This window comes from Danio rerio, chromosome 5 (genome assembly GCF_049306965.1).
Source record: "Danio rerio strain Tuebingen ecotype United States chromosome 5, GRCz12tu, whole genome shotgun sequence".
Taxonomy (NCBI): domain Eukaryota; kingdom Metazoa; phylum Chordata; class Actinopteri; order Cypriniformes; family Danionidae; genus Danio; species Danio rerio.
In genome coordinates this window covers 5,969,617-5,984,781 of record NC_133180.1, presented here as the reverse complement: position 1 = coordinate 5,984,781, position 15,165 = coordinate 5,969,617, and the positions used below count along the sequence as shown (strand labels likewise).

General features: G+C 37.0%; 1 protein-coding gene across 4 annotated transcripts in view; it reads left to right on the top strand.

The window, feature by feature from the left end:
- Window positions 1–15,165, top strand: part of pbx3a (pre-B-cell leukemia homeobox 3a) — a 95,982-nt gene that overhangs the window by 61,689 nt on the left and 19,128 nt on the right. For all 4 annotated transcript variants that reach the window (XM_073951914.1, XM_005171737.6, XM_068221394.2 and 1 more), the window contains exons 3-5: window positions 7,145–7,386; window positions 8,535–8,725; window positions 11,920–12,055. In XM_073951914.1, coding sequence (XP_073808015.1) covers window positions 7,145–7,386; window positions 8,535–8,725; window positions 11,920–12,055 — 569 coding nt within the window. The remainder of the gene's footprint in view (window positions 1–7,144; window positions 7,387–8,534; window positions 8,726–11,919; window positions 12,056–15,165) is intronic.

Here is a 15,165-nt window from a genome sequence, read left to right as displayed (position 1 = left end):
TCTGTTAAACATCATTTGGCAAATCTTTGAAAGAGAAAAGAAATTCCAGGAGGGTGAATAATTCTGACTTCAGTTGTATGCGTAAAGCACTTAATTTCATTGGACTTTTCACATGCTCCAATGACTTTGTGTCACAGTAACCAGCAATATAGCCCATGCAGATCGCTGGAGAACTACAAATCTGCCAGCAAAAGAACTACATATCCTGTCATGCACCACTCACACACCCTGGCCTAGATCCCCATTATTGCAAACAGACACAGCTGAAGCTGTTCAGGACTAATTACACAGACTAAATATACACCTCTCAAACACACACATGTGGCTGAGTCTTGTTGAACTGTTAACATTACGACGTGTTTTTCCTTGCCTTTTCCTGCTGTGTTTTAGACCCTCGCCTTGTCCTCTTTGTTTATTCCTGTCAGCTGACTGCCTTTTTGACCATCTCCTTGTTTATCAACCTTGACTCTGGATTTCCTGTATACATCTGTTTGCCCCTGAGTTGACCATTGCTTGCCTGACCATCCTGCTAATAAACCCTGCGTATGGATCCGCACTCCCTGTTGTCAGCGTCCCCCTTGTAACACTATCGGCTCTATTTTGATGATCCATGCGCAAAGTGCAAAGCGCAGGGCGCAAATGCATTTAAGGCATGTCAGAATCCACTTTTGCTAATATAAGGATGGAAAACTCAGCTTTGCGCCGTGGCGCATGGTGTAAAAGGGTTGAGTTTATTTTTTTAATGAGTTATAGGTGTGTTTTCAGAAAAAAACAATCAGAGTCTCATCTCTCATTCCCTTTAAGAATCAGTTACGTTACGCCATGGTGCATTTGCTATTTACAAGACCACTTTGTAAGTGGAAAAACTAAGCATTTCACTAGCAAGAAAACAGCAGCGCAAGAATGAGAGATAAGGCATCTCATTATCTACTTTCACTTTCACGCTCTCGTGGATAGGGAAACATTGTACGCACAGACATCAATAAGCCTATAAATAATTAATTTTGTTTGTTAAGGGCAAAGATTTGCTTCAAAACTTTTTCTAAATTCATTTCTAATTTCCAGAAAACGAATAAATGAACAATAATAACGAAGTGTGCTCAAAAACCCGAGTTATATCCTAATACACATGCTGTGCCCCATATGGTCTAAAACCTGACAGGTGGACAAATCTAAGCTTGTTTTTAATAAAACAAATATAAATATGCATATAATAAATAATACTGCTAATAATAATAACATTATACCAAAGCAAATTGTCATGAATAAACTGAAAAAGACTCCCGAGATGAAGAAGGCATGAAAGTATGGTTTTTATATTTATGTAGGCTAGAAAATAATATGTTTTGTAATATTTTAATCCTTTATATGTATGTGTATATATATATATATATATATATATATATATATATATATATATATATATATATATATATATATATATATATATATATATATATATATATATATATATATATATATACATCCTTATTATATCCTATATATCCTTAATATTTTTGTTCTTTTTCATTTGTAAAGATATTTGCGTATTGCTCCACATCTTATGTGTATTAAGCAGTGTGTAAGCGAGGCGCACAACTAACGCGCTCTGTGCTAGACAATAGACCGACTTTGGTCTATTGAAAAATCTATTATAGTTCCTCAAAATAGCAACGTGCCAGCAACGGGTGTATGATAGGGCCCTATGAATGCATTCTATTCTATTCTATTCTATTCTATTCTATTCTATTCTGTTCTGTTCTGTTCTATTCTATTCTATTCTATTCTATTCTATTCTATTCTATTCTGTTCTGTTCTATTCTATTCTATTCTATTCTATTCTGCTATATTCTATTCTGTTCTATTCTATTCTGTTCTATTCTATTCTGTTCTATTCTATTCTATTCTATTCTATTCTATTCTATTCTATTCTATTCTATTCTATTCTATTCTATTCTATTCTATTCTGTTCTATTCTATTCTATTCTATTCTGCTATATTCTATTCTATTCTATTCTGTTCTATTCTATTCTGTTCTATTCTATTCTATTCTGTGCTATTCTATTTAAAATCAGCTAAAACCATTCAATAATGGCAGTGCACTCCTGATGTGTTCACACTGGTAAATCTGATTTGATTTATACTATTTTTACAGCTGTAGATCACGGGGTAAGCAAAAAAAAAAACTTGTTTTTGCTTTAAAATAAGAATATTTTGCTTAACCTGTTGGTAGATTATTTCGCTTGTTTTAAAGGTGCAGTATAGAAATTTGACACCCAGTGGTTGAACTAGGTATTGCATGCCTGATTCAAAACACAAGCGAAAGGAGTATTAAAAGGAGTTCTCGTCCTAACCAACACCTGAAATTTATATTTTAGAAATAAGCTTTTATTTCTCACAGCTGAACAACAGAAAACTGACAATGATCACCTCAGGTACACCTCATGTGCTTTATTCAGTGTTAAATGCTAATAATGTGAGTTTGAAATCCATTTCACATGACATTTATTGGCATAATACTGAAAGCAGCAGCAGATAGTTCACCTCAGATCTTGAAAATAAAATAAACCATTTTAAATGAAACGTTAGAAGTGCAAGCCAACACATATCAGTGAATCATCATCCACATGTAATAATGTTAAATAGGTTTAATATGTATTAATTAGATTATAAACCTTACCATTTTGTTGGAGTGCAGTGAGTGCACTATTCTGTGCTTCTGAATGGCTGTATTTACATTTCTGTCATGTTTTCTCTGGTGCAAACAGCCAAATTACTCATCACTGCAAATCTCATGTAGCATGTTGTTTGGACACGGGGTTACAATATAACCTGCTCACCTAATGTTTACCTTTTTAATATGTTTAATTAGTTAGGCTAATTAATAACCATATGTCGAACTCTGAATGAGTGTCTCATTTCGGAATCTGCTACTGTCTACTGGAGGTCACCTTTTCAGTCACGGATGCATATTTTGGGAGCCTTACTGAGAGAATGAATCACACCAAGGCAACCCTGGTGCTGAAATACAATTGGCTAAACTGGCAGTGGGGTGGGTTAAAGACAAAGACAGATGTTCCGGCACGTAACGCACATTTTCAAAGCAGAATATCTGACTTCAGCATTGTTTTTCAGATAAACAAGAATGTTCACTTGGCATGTTTCTTAATTATCTGCAAACATATTATGGTATTTTAATGCTTTAAAAGAGACAAAAGCTAGCATATACAGCACCTTTAAATAAAATAGGCATGCAAGAGAAACTGAGGGACTAAAGTGATGTGATGTGTTATTGTGCAGTGAAAGTGAAGAGAGCTGCCACTGTCAGTCATTCTCCAGCTTTGACGCTCCTCTGATAAACAGAGTAATGGCAGAGGACGGATCCTCTTGTCTGTCTGCTCACTCATTCACTGCGGAGAGATAACTGTCTGAAGCCTTTTCTGGTGGTCTAGGTGTTTGAGGAATAATTCCTGCATGCCTAAGCGTGTTTTAAAGTCTGCATGAACCCGAAGCTGCAACCATTTCTTATTATTATTTTTTTTGTATTGTGATGCAGCTCCTGGAGAAATGGAATATTAAACAAGAAAATGGTGGGTGTGGCTTGTTTTTTCTGCTGCAAGCTGATTGGATGTAGTAAAGTAGGTGTTTCATTCAGAAAGATGGGGAGAATGGTTTGGGGGGAGTGATTACAACCTAACAGACTCCTCCTACTCACCATTTCTGTTTATTGTCCAAATTGACAGCTGGAGGGGCGTGGTTAAGTATGTTAGCCACGCCCAATACCTCAAACAGGAAGTGCATTTACAGATTTTAATTTCAAATTACAAGGGCAAACATTTTGTGTTTTCTTAATGACATGCACAGATGAATTGTTCACCACAAAACTAGCGATGTGAGCAAACAAAATCATATGGCCAGGACACACTAAGCCGACAGTCAAGAAGGAATACAAAGGCTGTAATTTCGATGCATTTCTCAAATATTTGCAGACAATATGGATTATTAGGTTATCAGACCTTTTTGCACGAGCAAAACCCTATGTGATGAGTGACAATTACTGTGGTACTGTGGTACTAAACGAGAAAACTTTGCATTGACATCATGAATTGACATCATGTGGCATTACATGATGTACCATGTACCATTAGTACCATGACCACAGTAATTGTCACTCATCACATAGGGTTTTCCTCATGTTTCCACTTTGTCTGTGCGTATTTCATCTTCCAGGTTTTCCTTTGTGGAACGAGAAAACCAAATACTAAATAATGTGGCAGATATTTGGTGGCAGGGCTTTTAGCTGCATAGCACCACAGTTATGGAATTCCCTGCTGTTCGATATTCGTCAGGTGGACTCTATCTCCAATTTTAAATCCCAGGTTAAAACCTTTCTGTTCCGGATTGCTTTTAATGATTTTCTGGATTAATATTATGTTTTATTACTCTTCCGTCTTGTTTTTATAATATGCCTGTGACATATTGTAAGGTGTCCTTGAGTGCTTTGAAAGGCACCTATAAATAAAAGGTATTATTATTATTATTATTATAAATATTATATTTAATTTTCATTTAGTTACTCTCATGCATTGTTCATTTAGTTTTTGTCAACTAAATTTAGCCGCACTTTATTATAAGGTACCATTCTTGCTATAAACAAACCATTAACTATGACTTTTGTCTCAATAAAGTCCTAATTTGCTACTTATCAATGGTTATTACATTAGAAGTAGGATAAGGCATATACAGTTGAAGTCAGAATTATAAGCCCCCCCGAATCATTAGCCCCGTTTATTTTTTTCCCTAATTTCTGTTTAATGGAGAGCAGATTTATTCAACACATTTCTAAACGTAATAGTTTTATTAACTCATTTCTAATAACTGATTTAATTTATCTTTGCCATGATGACAGTAAATAATATTTCATTAGATATTTTTCAAGACACTTCTATACAGCTTAAAGTCACATTTCAAGGCTTAACTAGGTTAATTAGGTTAACTAGGCAGGGTAAATATGCAAGTTATTGTATAACAGTGGTTTGTTCTGTAGACTACTGAAAAAAATAGCTTAAAGTGGGCTAATAATATTGACCTTAAAATTGTTTAAAAAAATGTAAAAACTGCTTTTATTGTAGCCGAAATAAAACAAATAAGACTTTCTCCAGAAGTAAAAATATTATCAGACACACTGCGGAAATTTCCTTGCTCTGTTAAACATCATTTGGAAAATATTTAAAAAAAAAAGAAGAAGAAAAAACACCAAAGGGGGTGAATAATTCTGATCATTCATCAGTAGATCATGCAGAATATGTGCATTATGAGCACTAATAAACAGCCGATATCTTAATAATAGGCGGGTAATAAGACACTACACTGTAAAAAAATCTGTTAATTACCAATTTCCGTATTTTGTGATTCATAATTGTTTTTCCGTTCATTTTAAGGTACCATTCTCGATATTAACTATGACTCCTAATTTGCTGCTTAACCAGTTAAACTCTGCGGACCCGGTACCAGGTTTGTGACGTCATCGACTTTCGCTTTAAGATTTAAAGGGCTAGCATTGCACCAGATTCCCTTAAGTGGTGTCGTTTGAAAGTGTAGAATCTATATTTTATGCACATATGCATCACTTTGGTTTTTATTCTACTGTACAAAAGTGATTTACACTTAAATACACAGTATTTTGGATACCTGAGCTAGGTAATTTACATTGGTTCATTTTCATATTTTTCATATAACACATGTACAAGTTATAGCTCAAATGAAAGCTCTTCCCGGTGCTCATACAGTTCTAGCATTCTTTTTACTGAATTATATTCACAAATCAAACAGTTGCCGAATGAATTGCGGTGTTTTCATGGTGCTGAAGTGAAAACAATACATTTATGATCAATGATCAGCCCCAGATAGCACAGACAGCTGTCATCTCTTAGCTTATGCTGTGTGCAGACAAATCTCTCTCTCTCTCATACGCGCGCGCGCACTAACACACACACAAGCACCAAGCAGATACACAGGCGTTTGCTGTTATATCAACTCAAAGGCTTGTAATACCATGTATCAAGTACCAATGTAATACCAAAAGGTTTTATATAAAGGTATATAAATACTGAGTCGCGCCAGCTCCGGGCCGCAGCGCACATTACTCTCGGGCCGATTCCGGCGCGGATGCGGCATCGTCGGCTCACTTACGGCCGCCGCATTTGGCCCGATTTAATCGGGCCGGAATCGGGCAGTGAGTCCACAAGCATCCGGAGTCCAGCAGCCGGAGCCGGGCTGAGTGGTAAGTCTCCGGCAGGCGAGAATCTAGTCGGAACTGGCCTGAGTGTATTTTGCTATCTGGGAAAGCTCTCTCTCTCTCATTCGCGCGTACTAACATACACACACACAAGCACTAAGCACACACACAGGCAAAGCTCGCTCTCGCTCCCTCTCTCTCTCTCTCTCTCATAGCAATATCCGCGATATTGCTAGACAGCCCGCTCCCGTCCCAAATTAAACCCGTTACCGACAGCTCCCGCGATTTATTCGGAAATTTATTCCCGCGCCGCAGAAATCTGGTCGGGTCTTGCGGCGCCCGCGGGACAGCCGCGGGAATGCAGACCTCTAATAGGTACTAAGACTCTAGTTATTATTGAGAATTCATCACAAATCTAAAACACAGAAAAATGAAAAAAGCAAGTCTTTGAGATTTTCAACTGTAGAGAATTACTGAAATGTCCAGCCCAGAGTCCTGACCTAAACCTTGCATCTGCATAACACACTTCTCTAACAAAATTTGGCTACATTTTATTTTAAGGTATTATTCTTGCTATTAACAAACTATTAATTATGACTTTTGTCTCACTACATTCCTACTGTGCTGCTTATTTATAGTTATTACAGTAATAGTTATAGTGATAATTAATAGTATTTATTATAGTTATACTAATAAAAACCCAATATCTTAATAATAGGTTAACAGGCAGGTATTAACTAATAAGACACTAGTTAATCGTGAGAATTTATCACCAAATCACAAATCCTAAACAAAGCAAATTGAATAAAGCAGTTTCTCAGGGCAATAATAAAATGTCCAGCCTAGAGTCCTGACCTAAACCTTGTGTCTGTATAACTCACTTCTCACCTTCTGTGTTTTCTGCAGGTCTGAGCATGCGCAGCAGTCAGGATGAGGAACCTACAGATCCGCAGCTCATGCGTCTGGATAACATGCTGCTGGCGGAGGGCGTGTCCGGGCCTGAGAAAGGGAGCGGGGCTGCGGCGGTTGCTGCGGCTACAGCAGCAGTGGGAGTCGGAGCTGACAACTCCATCGAGCACTCGGATTACAGAGCCAAACTCAGCCAGATCAGACAGATCTACCACACGGAGCTGGAGAAATACGAGCAGGTCTGCAGAAGAGAAAAATCAAAGAAATCAAGCAGGGCAAAATAGCTTATTACTGTAAAAATGACCCCACACAATTGAATTAAATAAAAGTTCTGTCAGTCTCCCATTTTTTTTTCAACTAATATTTGTTTTATTTTAATTTATTTTATTTTATTAATTTTGTCATTTAAAGCATTAAAAAACTAACTAAAAAGTGTCATGTTGCATATTAATTAACAGAGCTGTGTGTATTAATTTATACATAACGCAGTATCAATGTTTTAATATAACAAATTAAAATTTTAATTAAATTGAATTCAATTTATTTTATCAATTTTTTTTAAAATTCCTTATCTTAATATTAATATTTTTTTAATTTTCATTTAACCTAATTTTAAAAATGTTTTTCTTTCATTTATTATTTTATTTTATTACTTTTTATTTTATTTTATAAACTTTTCTTTCATTTGTCATTTTATTTCATAAATTTTTAATTTTATTTTATGTAATTCTATTTTTTTTTTTTTCTTTAATTTATTTTATTGAAAATTCTTTAATTTCATGCTTTATTTTATAATTTAAAAAATTGGATTTTATTTTCTAAAGGTTTTTTCTTTCATTTCATATCTTATTTTATTAATTTTTAATTTAATTTAAAGTTTTTTCCTTTCATTTCATATTATACTTTTTTTTATTTTTAATGTAAAGTTTTTTCTGTCTTTCTTGGTTTTATTTGATAAATTTTCCATTTATATTTTAAAAAGTTTTTTTCCTTTAAAATATTATCTTATTTTATTCACTTTCAATTAAATTTTCTAATGTATTTCTTTAATTTATTGTCATATTTTATATATTTTTTTAAATTTTATATTATTTTCTTTAATTTATATTTTTTATTAATTTTATTTAATTTTACAATGTTTTTCTTTCATTTCTCATATTATTATATAAAATTTTAGTTTTTATTTTATTTTATTTATTTTGTAAAGTTTTTTTCTTTAATTTTTTATCCTATTTTATTCATTTTTAATTTTATTTAGGTTTTATAAACATTTTTCTTTTATTTCTTCTATTTTATTTTATTATTTTTTGTTTTGTTTTGTTTAACTTAATGTGTCTAACCCTGTGAGTCTCCTTCATCAGTTATGATTAACTTGACTTCTTCACAGGCGTGTAACGAGTTCACTACCCATGTGATGAACCTGTTGAGGGAACAGTCTCGCACTCGACCCATTTCCCCCAAAGAGATCGAGCGCATGGTGAACATCATCCACCGCAAGTTCAGCTCCATCCAGATGCAACTCAAGCAGAGCACCTGTGAAGCTGTAATGATCCTGCGCTCACGATTCCTCGACGCCAGGTCAGAAATACACCAATTTCACATCCAAAACACACTCGCAAAACAGCTTGCAGCACATGCCTTTCACTGACACTAATTCTAATTCACAGTCACAGTCTAATTGTGGTGTTTTAGTGACTGTCGCTTTAAATTCAAATGAGATTGTGCTCTTTGCAAAAGAGGGCGGAGCTACAAATGCCTGTGTGTCAGCATAGTGGCAGATTTAAAACAGGACTTACGTTATCTCTAAAACTCCACACTTATAATGCCTCTTAGTGGCTGACGCATGGCTGCTTCTCACTTAGGGCTGTCTATGCTAACGAGGGAGAGATGGTCACTAGTGGGCGGAGCTTTTCCTTTGATGACACGTACAAAGGGAGACTGTCAATCAAAGTGTTCTGCAGACTGTTTTTATCAATTATGATTATAACAAATACATTGAAATAATGTTTACCATTAGACGCTGGTTATATTCACACACTGCTGACACACAACTGTGCTTAAACCCCGTATAAAAGGGATTTTTGCAGAATAAAAGTACAAATTCTGTCTTGTTTTGTAGGTTTTTACACATGTAGGTGTTTTTTGCGCATGTAGGTTTGTTTCTCCTTGTTTTGGATTTGCTGACAGCGAGGCGTTTGTGAACGAGTGGGAGATGTGATAATATTTTAAGGTCTTGTGAATCACGCTGTTTTCTAAAACTGGCAGAAGGAGGAGAAGTAGATCGGTGGGTGAAGGAAATGTGCCAATTACTGCCGGTCGGTTTGCAAGAGCACGAGTTACTTCGGAGTAAATTATGCATAAATCTGCTCAACAGAAGATTATTCAAATGATGGAATGCAAATGAGGCGGACAGTGATTGGTGGGTTCAGTGATGATGCAATGTGTATTTATACAGTATATTGCATTTATTGTGTATGGCCATACGCCCAAAGCGCTTCACAATTATGAGGGGGGGGGGGGGGGGGTCTCTTCACTCCACCACCAGTGTGCAGCATCCACTTGGATGATGAGACGGCAGCCACAGGACAACAGCGCCAGTGCGCTCACCACACACCAGCTATCGGTGGAGTGGAGAGACAGTGATAGAGCCAATTCGGTGGAAGGGGATGATTAGGAGACCATGATGGGCAAGGGCCGATATAGGGAATTTGGCTTTGGGGTTACACCCCTGCTCTTTACCAGAAGTGTCATAGGATGTTTAATGACCACAGAGAGTCAGGACCTCGGCTTAACGTCTCATCTGAAAGACAAACGTTGATCTGATGTCATAGCATTGGGTTTAACCTTACCTTTCATTTAGTCTTCTAGATGATAAATAGAATAAAGCAAAATCTACTACATGTAGTCTTTTTAGTGTAAACACAAGCGTGATGGATGCTTTTTTTAGGTGCCTGACTTTTTTAAACAAAAAAGACACTTTAGTGCACAAAACAAATGCTGGGTTTTTGTAACCTAATGTTGGGTCAAATATGAACAAACCCAGCCACTGGGCTAAAAAGTGTCATTTAGAAAAAACTACTGTTGGGTTAACCCCAGGCTCATTCTGAAAGCATACACGCTATATACATTTTAGGAAAGCGCTAAATACATGCCAGGAGCTATATATTTTTGCAGTTTTTGTTTTCGAGAATCCACCAGAGGCCGCTGTGTACGCTTTTTAGATCTCAAATTTCTCTTGGGAATGCCATTTGCACCTGCTCTTCTCGCGTAAATCCACCAGAGGCCGCTGTCGACCGACTGACTGAGTGATCGACTGACCCACCCTCCTCCTTCCCTAAACAGACCCATAGGGCTCTATTTTGACGATCCATGCACAAAGTGCAAAGCGCAGAGCGCAAAAGCATTAAGGGCGTGTCAGAAACCACTTTTGCTAATTTAGGAACGGAAAAATGCGCTTTGCGCCGTGGTGCATGGTCTAAAAGGGTTGAGCTTATTTTCTTAATGAGAGTTATAGGTGTGTTTTGAAAATAAACCAATCAGAGTCTCATCTCCCATTCCCTTTAAGAGCCAGTTGCATCGCGCCAAAGCGCATTTGCTATTTACATGACGGACTTTGTAAGTGGAAAAACTGAGCATTTCACTAGCAAGAAAACAGCTAAACAGCATCTGCAGCGCGAGAATGAGAGATAAGGCACCAGAAATATTACAAAATATCGCACACCCAAAAGTCCCATCAATTATTCTTTATGTAAAGTATACATCCACACCAAAACAAACAAACATGTGTACCATTATAGATCTGGCAACACTAATGCATACCTGTCAACATTGGGGTGTGAAAATAAGGGATATGCCCACCATAATAAGGGATACCCCTTAAATAAACCGTTAAATGGTCAGTAATATATCTTTTATTATTATTATCTACAAAAGAAAAAATAAATATATAAATTAGCAGCAAATACATTAGCAACCAGTTCAGCTTATTAAAATGAATAGCTATTATAATGAAATAGAATCAAGTTATCAAATCCCATTAGCCGTTTCTTCACTGTATAATGTACACATTCTGATTAAAGAGCAACGAATGAATCTCTCATTTATTTAGACTTTTTCGTTTGATTACGTTAAATAACAGGTGTCACTTTAAAAATGCACACATCTAACAATATAATGAAGGCAGTTGACTGCTTTTTATGCTCATTTAAGACTAAATTAGTTGTGTTTGAAAAAAAAAAAAACACCAACATCGACATCTTTAGATATCATTATTATTATTAATTATGTGTGTATGTCTGTTTAAACACGCACCCAAAAGCCACTTTCGCTCCGCTTCAAGTCGCGTGTACAGAGTCCATTTGAGAAACAGCGTCTGTTTAACACTATGGAGCGCATCAGCTGACAGTCATGCACCATTATAGGACTGTTTTGAGGATTGCATATGAGGGGTGACGTCACCTGTAATAAAAAGAAAGGGGAATCACGCCATTTATATATTTATTTCAAAGTGTTTTCGTGCCTAAAAAAAGCGAAAGCACAGAACAGACTCACATTTAGGAGCAAGGGGCGGCCCCTAGTGGTTCGGCGGTATGGGTTGTGTATAGGGAGGCCTGACTCTTTAATGTTTCTTGCCACCCTTAAGAGAACCACTGAAAATACAGGAGAAATACGAGAAAATACCTTTATGGGATGATAGCGGGATAGAAAATATGGGAGAATCCTGGAAAAAACGGGAGGGTTGACAGGTATGCTAATGATTCCTGTTTCTCCAGGAGGAAAAGACGCAACTTCAGCAAGCAGGCGACGGAGATCCTGAACGAGTATTTCTACTCTCACCTCAGTAACCCTTATCCCAGCGAAGAGGCCAAAGAGGAGCTGGCCAAGAAATGTGCCATTACGGTTTCACAGGTGAGTCTGTCCGTACCGTGCACACTATAGCCTTCAGAAGGAAATTTAAGGGGATAGTTCACCCAAAAACGTAAAAAACACTCACTGTTTACTCTCCCTGAAGTGGTTCCAAACATTTCTGAGTTTCTTTATTCTGCTGAACACAAAAGGAGATAGTTTGAAGAAAGCTGAAAACCTGTAACCATTGACTTCCACAGTAGGAAAAACAAATACTATTGAAGTCAATGGTTACGGGTTTTTCTTAAAATATCTTTATTGATTTCGTTATGTTCCATTTGGAACAGTTAAAGGGTGAATAAATCATGATAGAATTTTCAGCTTTGGGGTGAACTATTCCTTTTAAGGCACATTATGTAATTATTTTACCACTAGAGGGCGTGTATTCACAACAAACAAAGGTGTAGTTTGATGATGGCGTAAGGAATCATGGAAGTTGTGGTCTTCATTACATCCTATGGGACTCATGATATTGAAGGATAAGCTGAAGTATTTATAACATTCCTGATCATGGTAATCTGACACAAAACAATGTTGAAAGCAGAAGTAAAATGTATGAAAGAAGCAGAGCTTTTATTATGCCATCGTCCACCACTTCCTGTTCTTCAGCTCATGATCACGTAAAGAAAAAACTGTGCTTTTTATCAGACTAAAACATTTTAGGCATGCTATAATGCTGCTCTGTGCAGTCGAATAAAACACACTACATAATAAAGCCTCGCTGCTTTGAACCAAACCAGAAATTGAGAGAGTGTGATATCATTAGCTTGAACACACAGCACACGCTCCATCTTACTAGTTAAAATTGCGTATTTCTCAGGGTGTGAAAATACTTCAGAACATTTGGGATAATGTCAAAGTACATATGTCGGCAACATATACAACACAGTTCTGTTTTTGGGGATATTTTAATGAAAAAATCTTACATCTTGTGCCTTTAACGTAACTAACAAAGTAGTTCAACCCAGGCTCATTGTAAATATGTGCCCAGGGCTACATTTTTGAGAACCGAGAAATACCTATAATGGTCTATGTCTGCTTGCAGTTTTAGTTTTCACTAACCCAGAAGCGGGCACAGTGCATACCTGTCAACATTGGAATTTGAAAATAAGGGATATGCCCACCATAATACGGACCCCCACCCCCCCCAAATCCATACATTGCTAAATATGTTCATTTGGAGCTGTTTCATTGTAAATAAACAGTTAAATGTTCAGTAAAATGTTTTATTATTATTATTTACGAAAGAAAAAATAAATATATACATCAGCAGCAAATACATTAAGTTTCATTTTTTCTGGTTCCTGGAACCATTATTTCTTGGACTCAAACCCCTGTCTGCTTCACCTCCCAAGCCTAGTGTCGTTCACCATGAATTCTGCTGCATGTGTAAAAAAAATATCCTAAAGGAGAATCTGACCCAATCCCAATTCTATTCTTGTACCCCTACCCCTTTCCCATGGCCCTAAAAACAAGGAACAAGGAAGGGCTATAAACTGTACCCCTAAAAAATGGGACAGCACTACAACACCTGCATATGTCATCGCAATCTCTTCATATGAGATTGACGAGGGTGACTGCTGTTGTTTTTCCAGTTGCGTTATTTTTTAGTATTAATCATCAGGAAATCACTGAAGGCTTCTGGGAAATTTTTGTACCCCGTGGTTTGGAGTGTGATTCTGAAAAATCTCTGTCTAGCCCTTCCCCTTAGCCCTACACCTTCAAGCTAAAGAGAATTGCGACACCCCTGCCCCTACACGTAAGGTAAGGGGAAGGGCTAAGGGGTAAAATAGGGATTGGGCCTAAGTCCGACCATCTGTTAGTGACCTCAAGCAGAAGAAAAATTTGATTCTGTATAAGGACAATGATCCAAAGCACATCAGCAAGTCCACTTCTTTCAAAATGAAGACTTTGGAGTGGCCTAGTCAAAGTCCTGATCTCAATCCACGTAGCATGCCCTTAAAAAGCTGATTCATGCTTAAAGAAAGCCTTCCAATGTGGCTTAAATATAACAATTTTGCTAAACAGTCACAGAAAAAAGCCGTCTTTGGTATTGCCCTGTAGCATTTGTTTTACACACAAAATGCTGCCCTTATGTACCTGCACGCACATATTTCTCGGTTCTCAAAAATGTTCCCCTGGGCCCATTTTCCCAATGAGCCTGTGTTGAGTTTGGTCGAAGGTGCTCTGTGACACTGTGAAGGTGCAGAGAATTTGGCTCAAATACAAGTGATGAAACAGCAATACTGCCCAGAAATATCTCAAAATGATATAACGCACAACAGTGCGCAGTTTTTGATCCTGGAGGTATTTGTACCATTTTCTTTATAGTTATTTAAGAAAATTTCAAAGTAAGGTTTAATTTGAGGTAATTCATTTGCCCAAACTTGCCAAAATTATAAAAATAATAAATATAGAAATGTATACACATGCAAACGTTCTAATATATTTTGTATAAACCCAGCAGGCACACAGCATCATATGACTTAATATTAGGTTAGATTTAGGTCATGACGTCAGGTGACCAAAATTCAATATCTAGTCAGCATCTACCAGACTACTGGCTCTATACTCTCACCAGGGAGCTCGAGGGTTTATGGGAGTATACCCAACCAGTCCACATGTGTTTTGTGGACTTGGAGAAGGCATTGAACCATGTCCCTCGTGGCATCCTGTGGAGAGTTCTTTTGGGAGTATTGGGTCAGAGGAGTCTGGTTTGCATTGCTGGCAATAAGTCCGACTTGTTTCCAGTGCATGTTGGACTCCGGCAGGGCTGCTCCTTGTCACCAATTCTGTTTATAATTTTTATGGACAGAATTTCAAGGTGCAGCCTTTGGCTGGAGGGGGTCTGTGTTGAGAAGTACAGCATTTCATCGATTATTCGCAGACGATGTTGTTCTGTTGGCTTTATCGAACATGGACCTTTAGCATGTATTGGGGAAGTTTGCTGCTGAGTGTGATGCGACTGGGATAAGAATCTCCTAAGACTGTTGCCCCCATGACCAATGAGTTCAATGAATGAATGTCTAGCCAGCGTCTAAGGACAACGTTATTTTGACGTCCAATAACAACGTCAAATAAATTACCTTGATATTTGGTTGATTTTAGTCTTG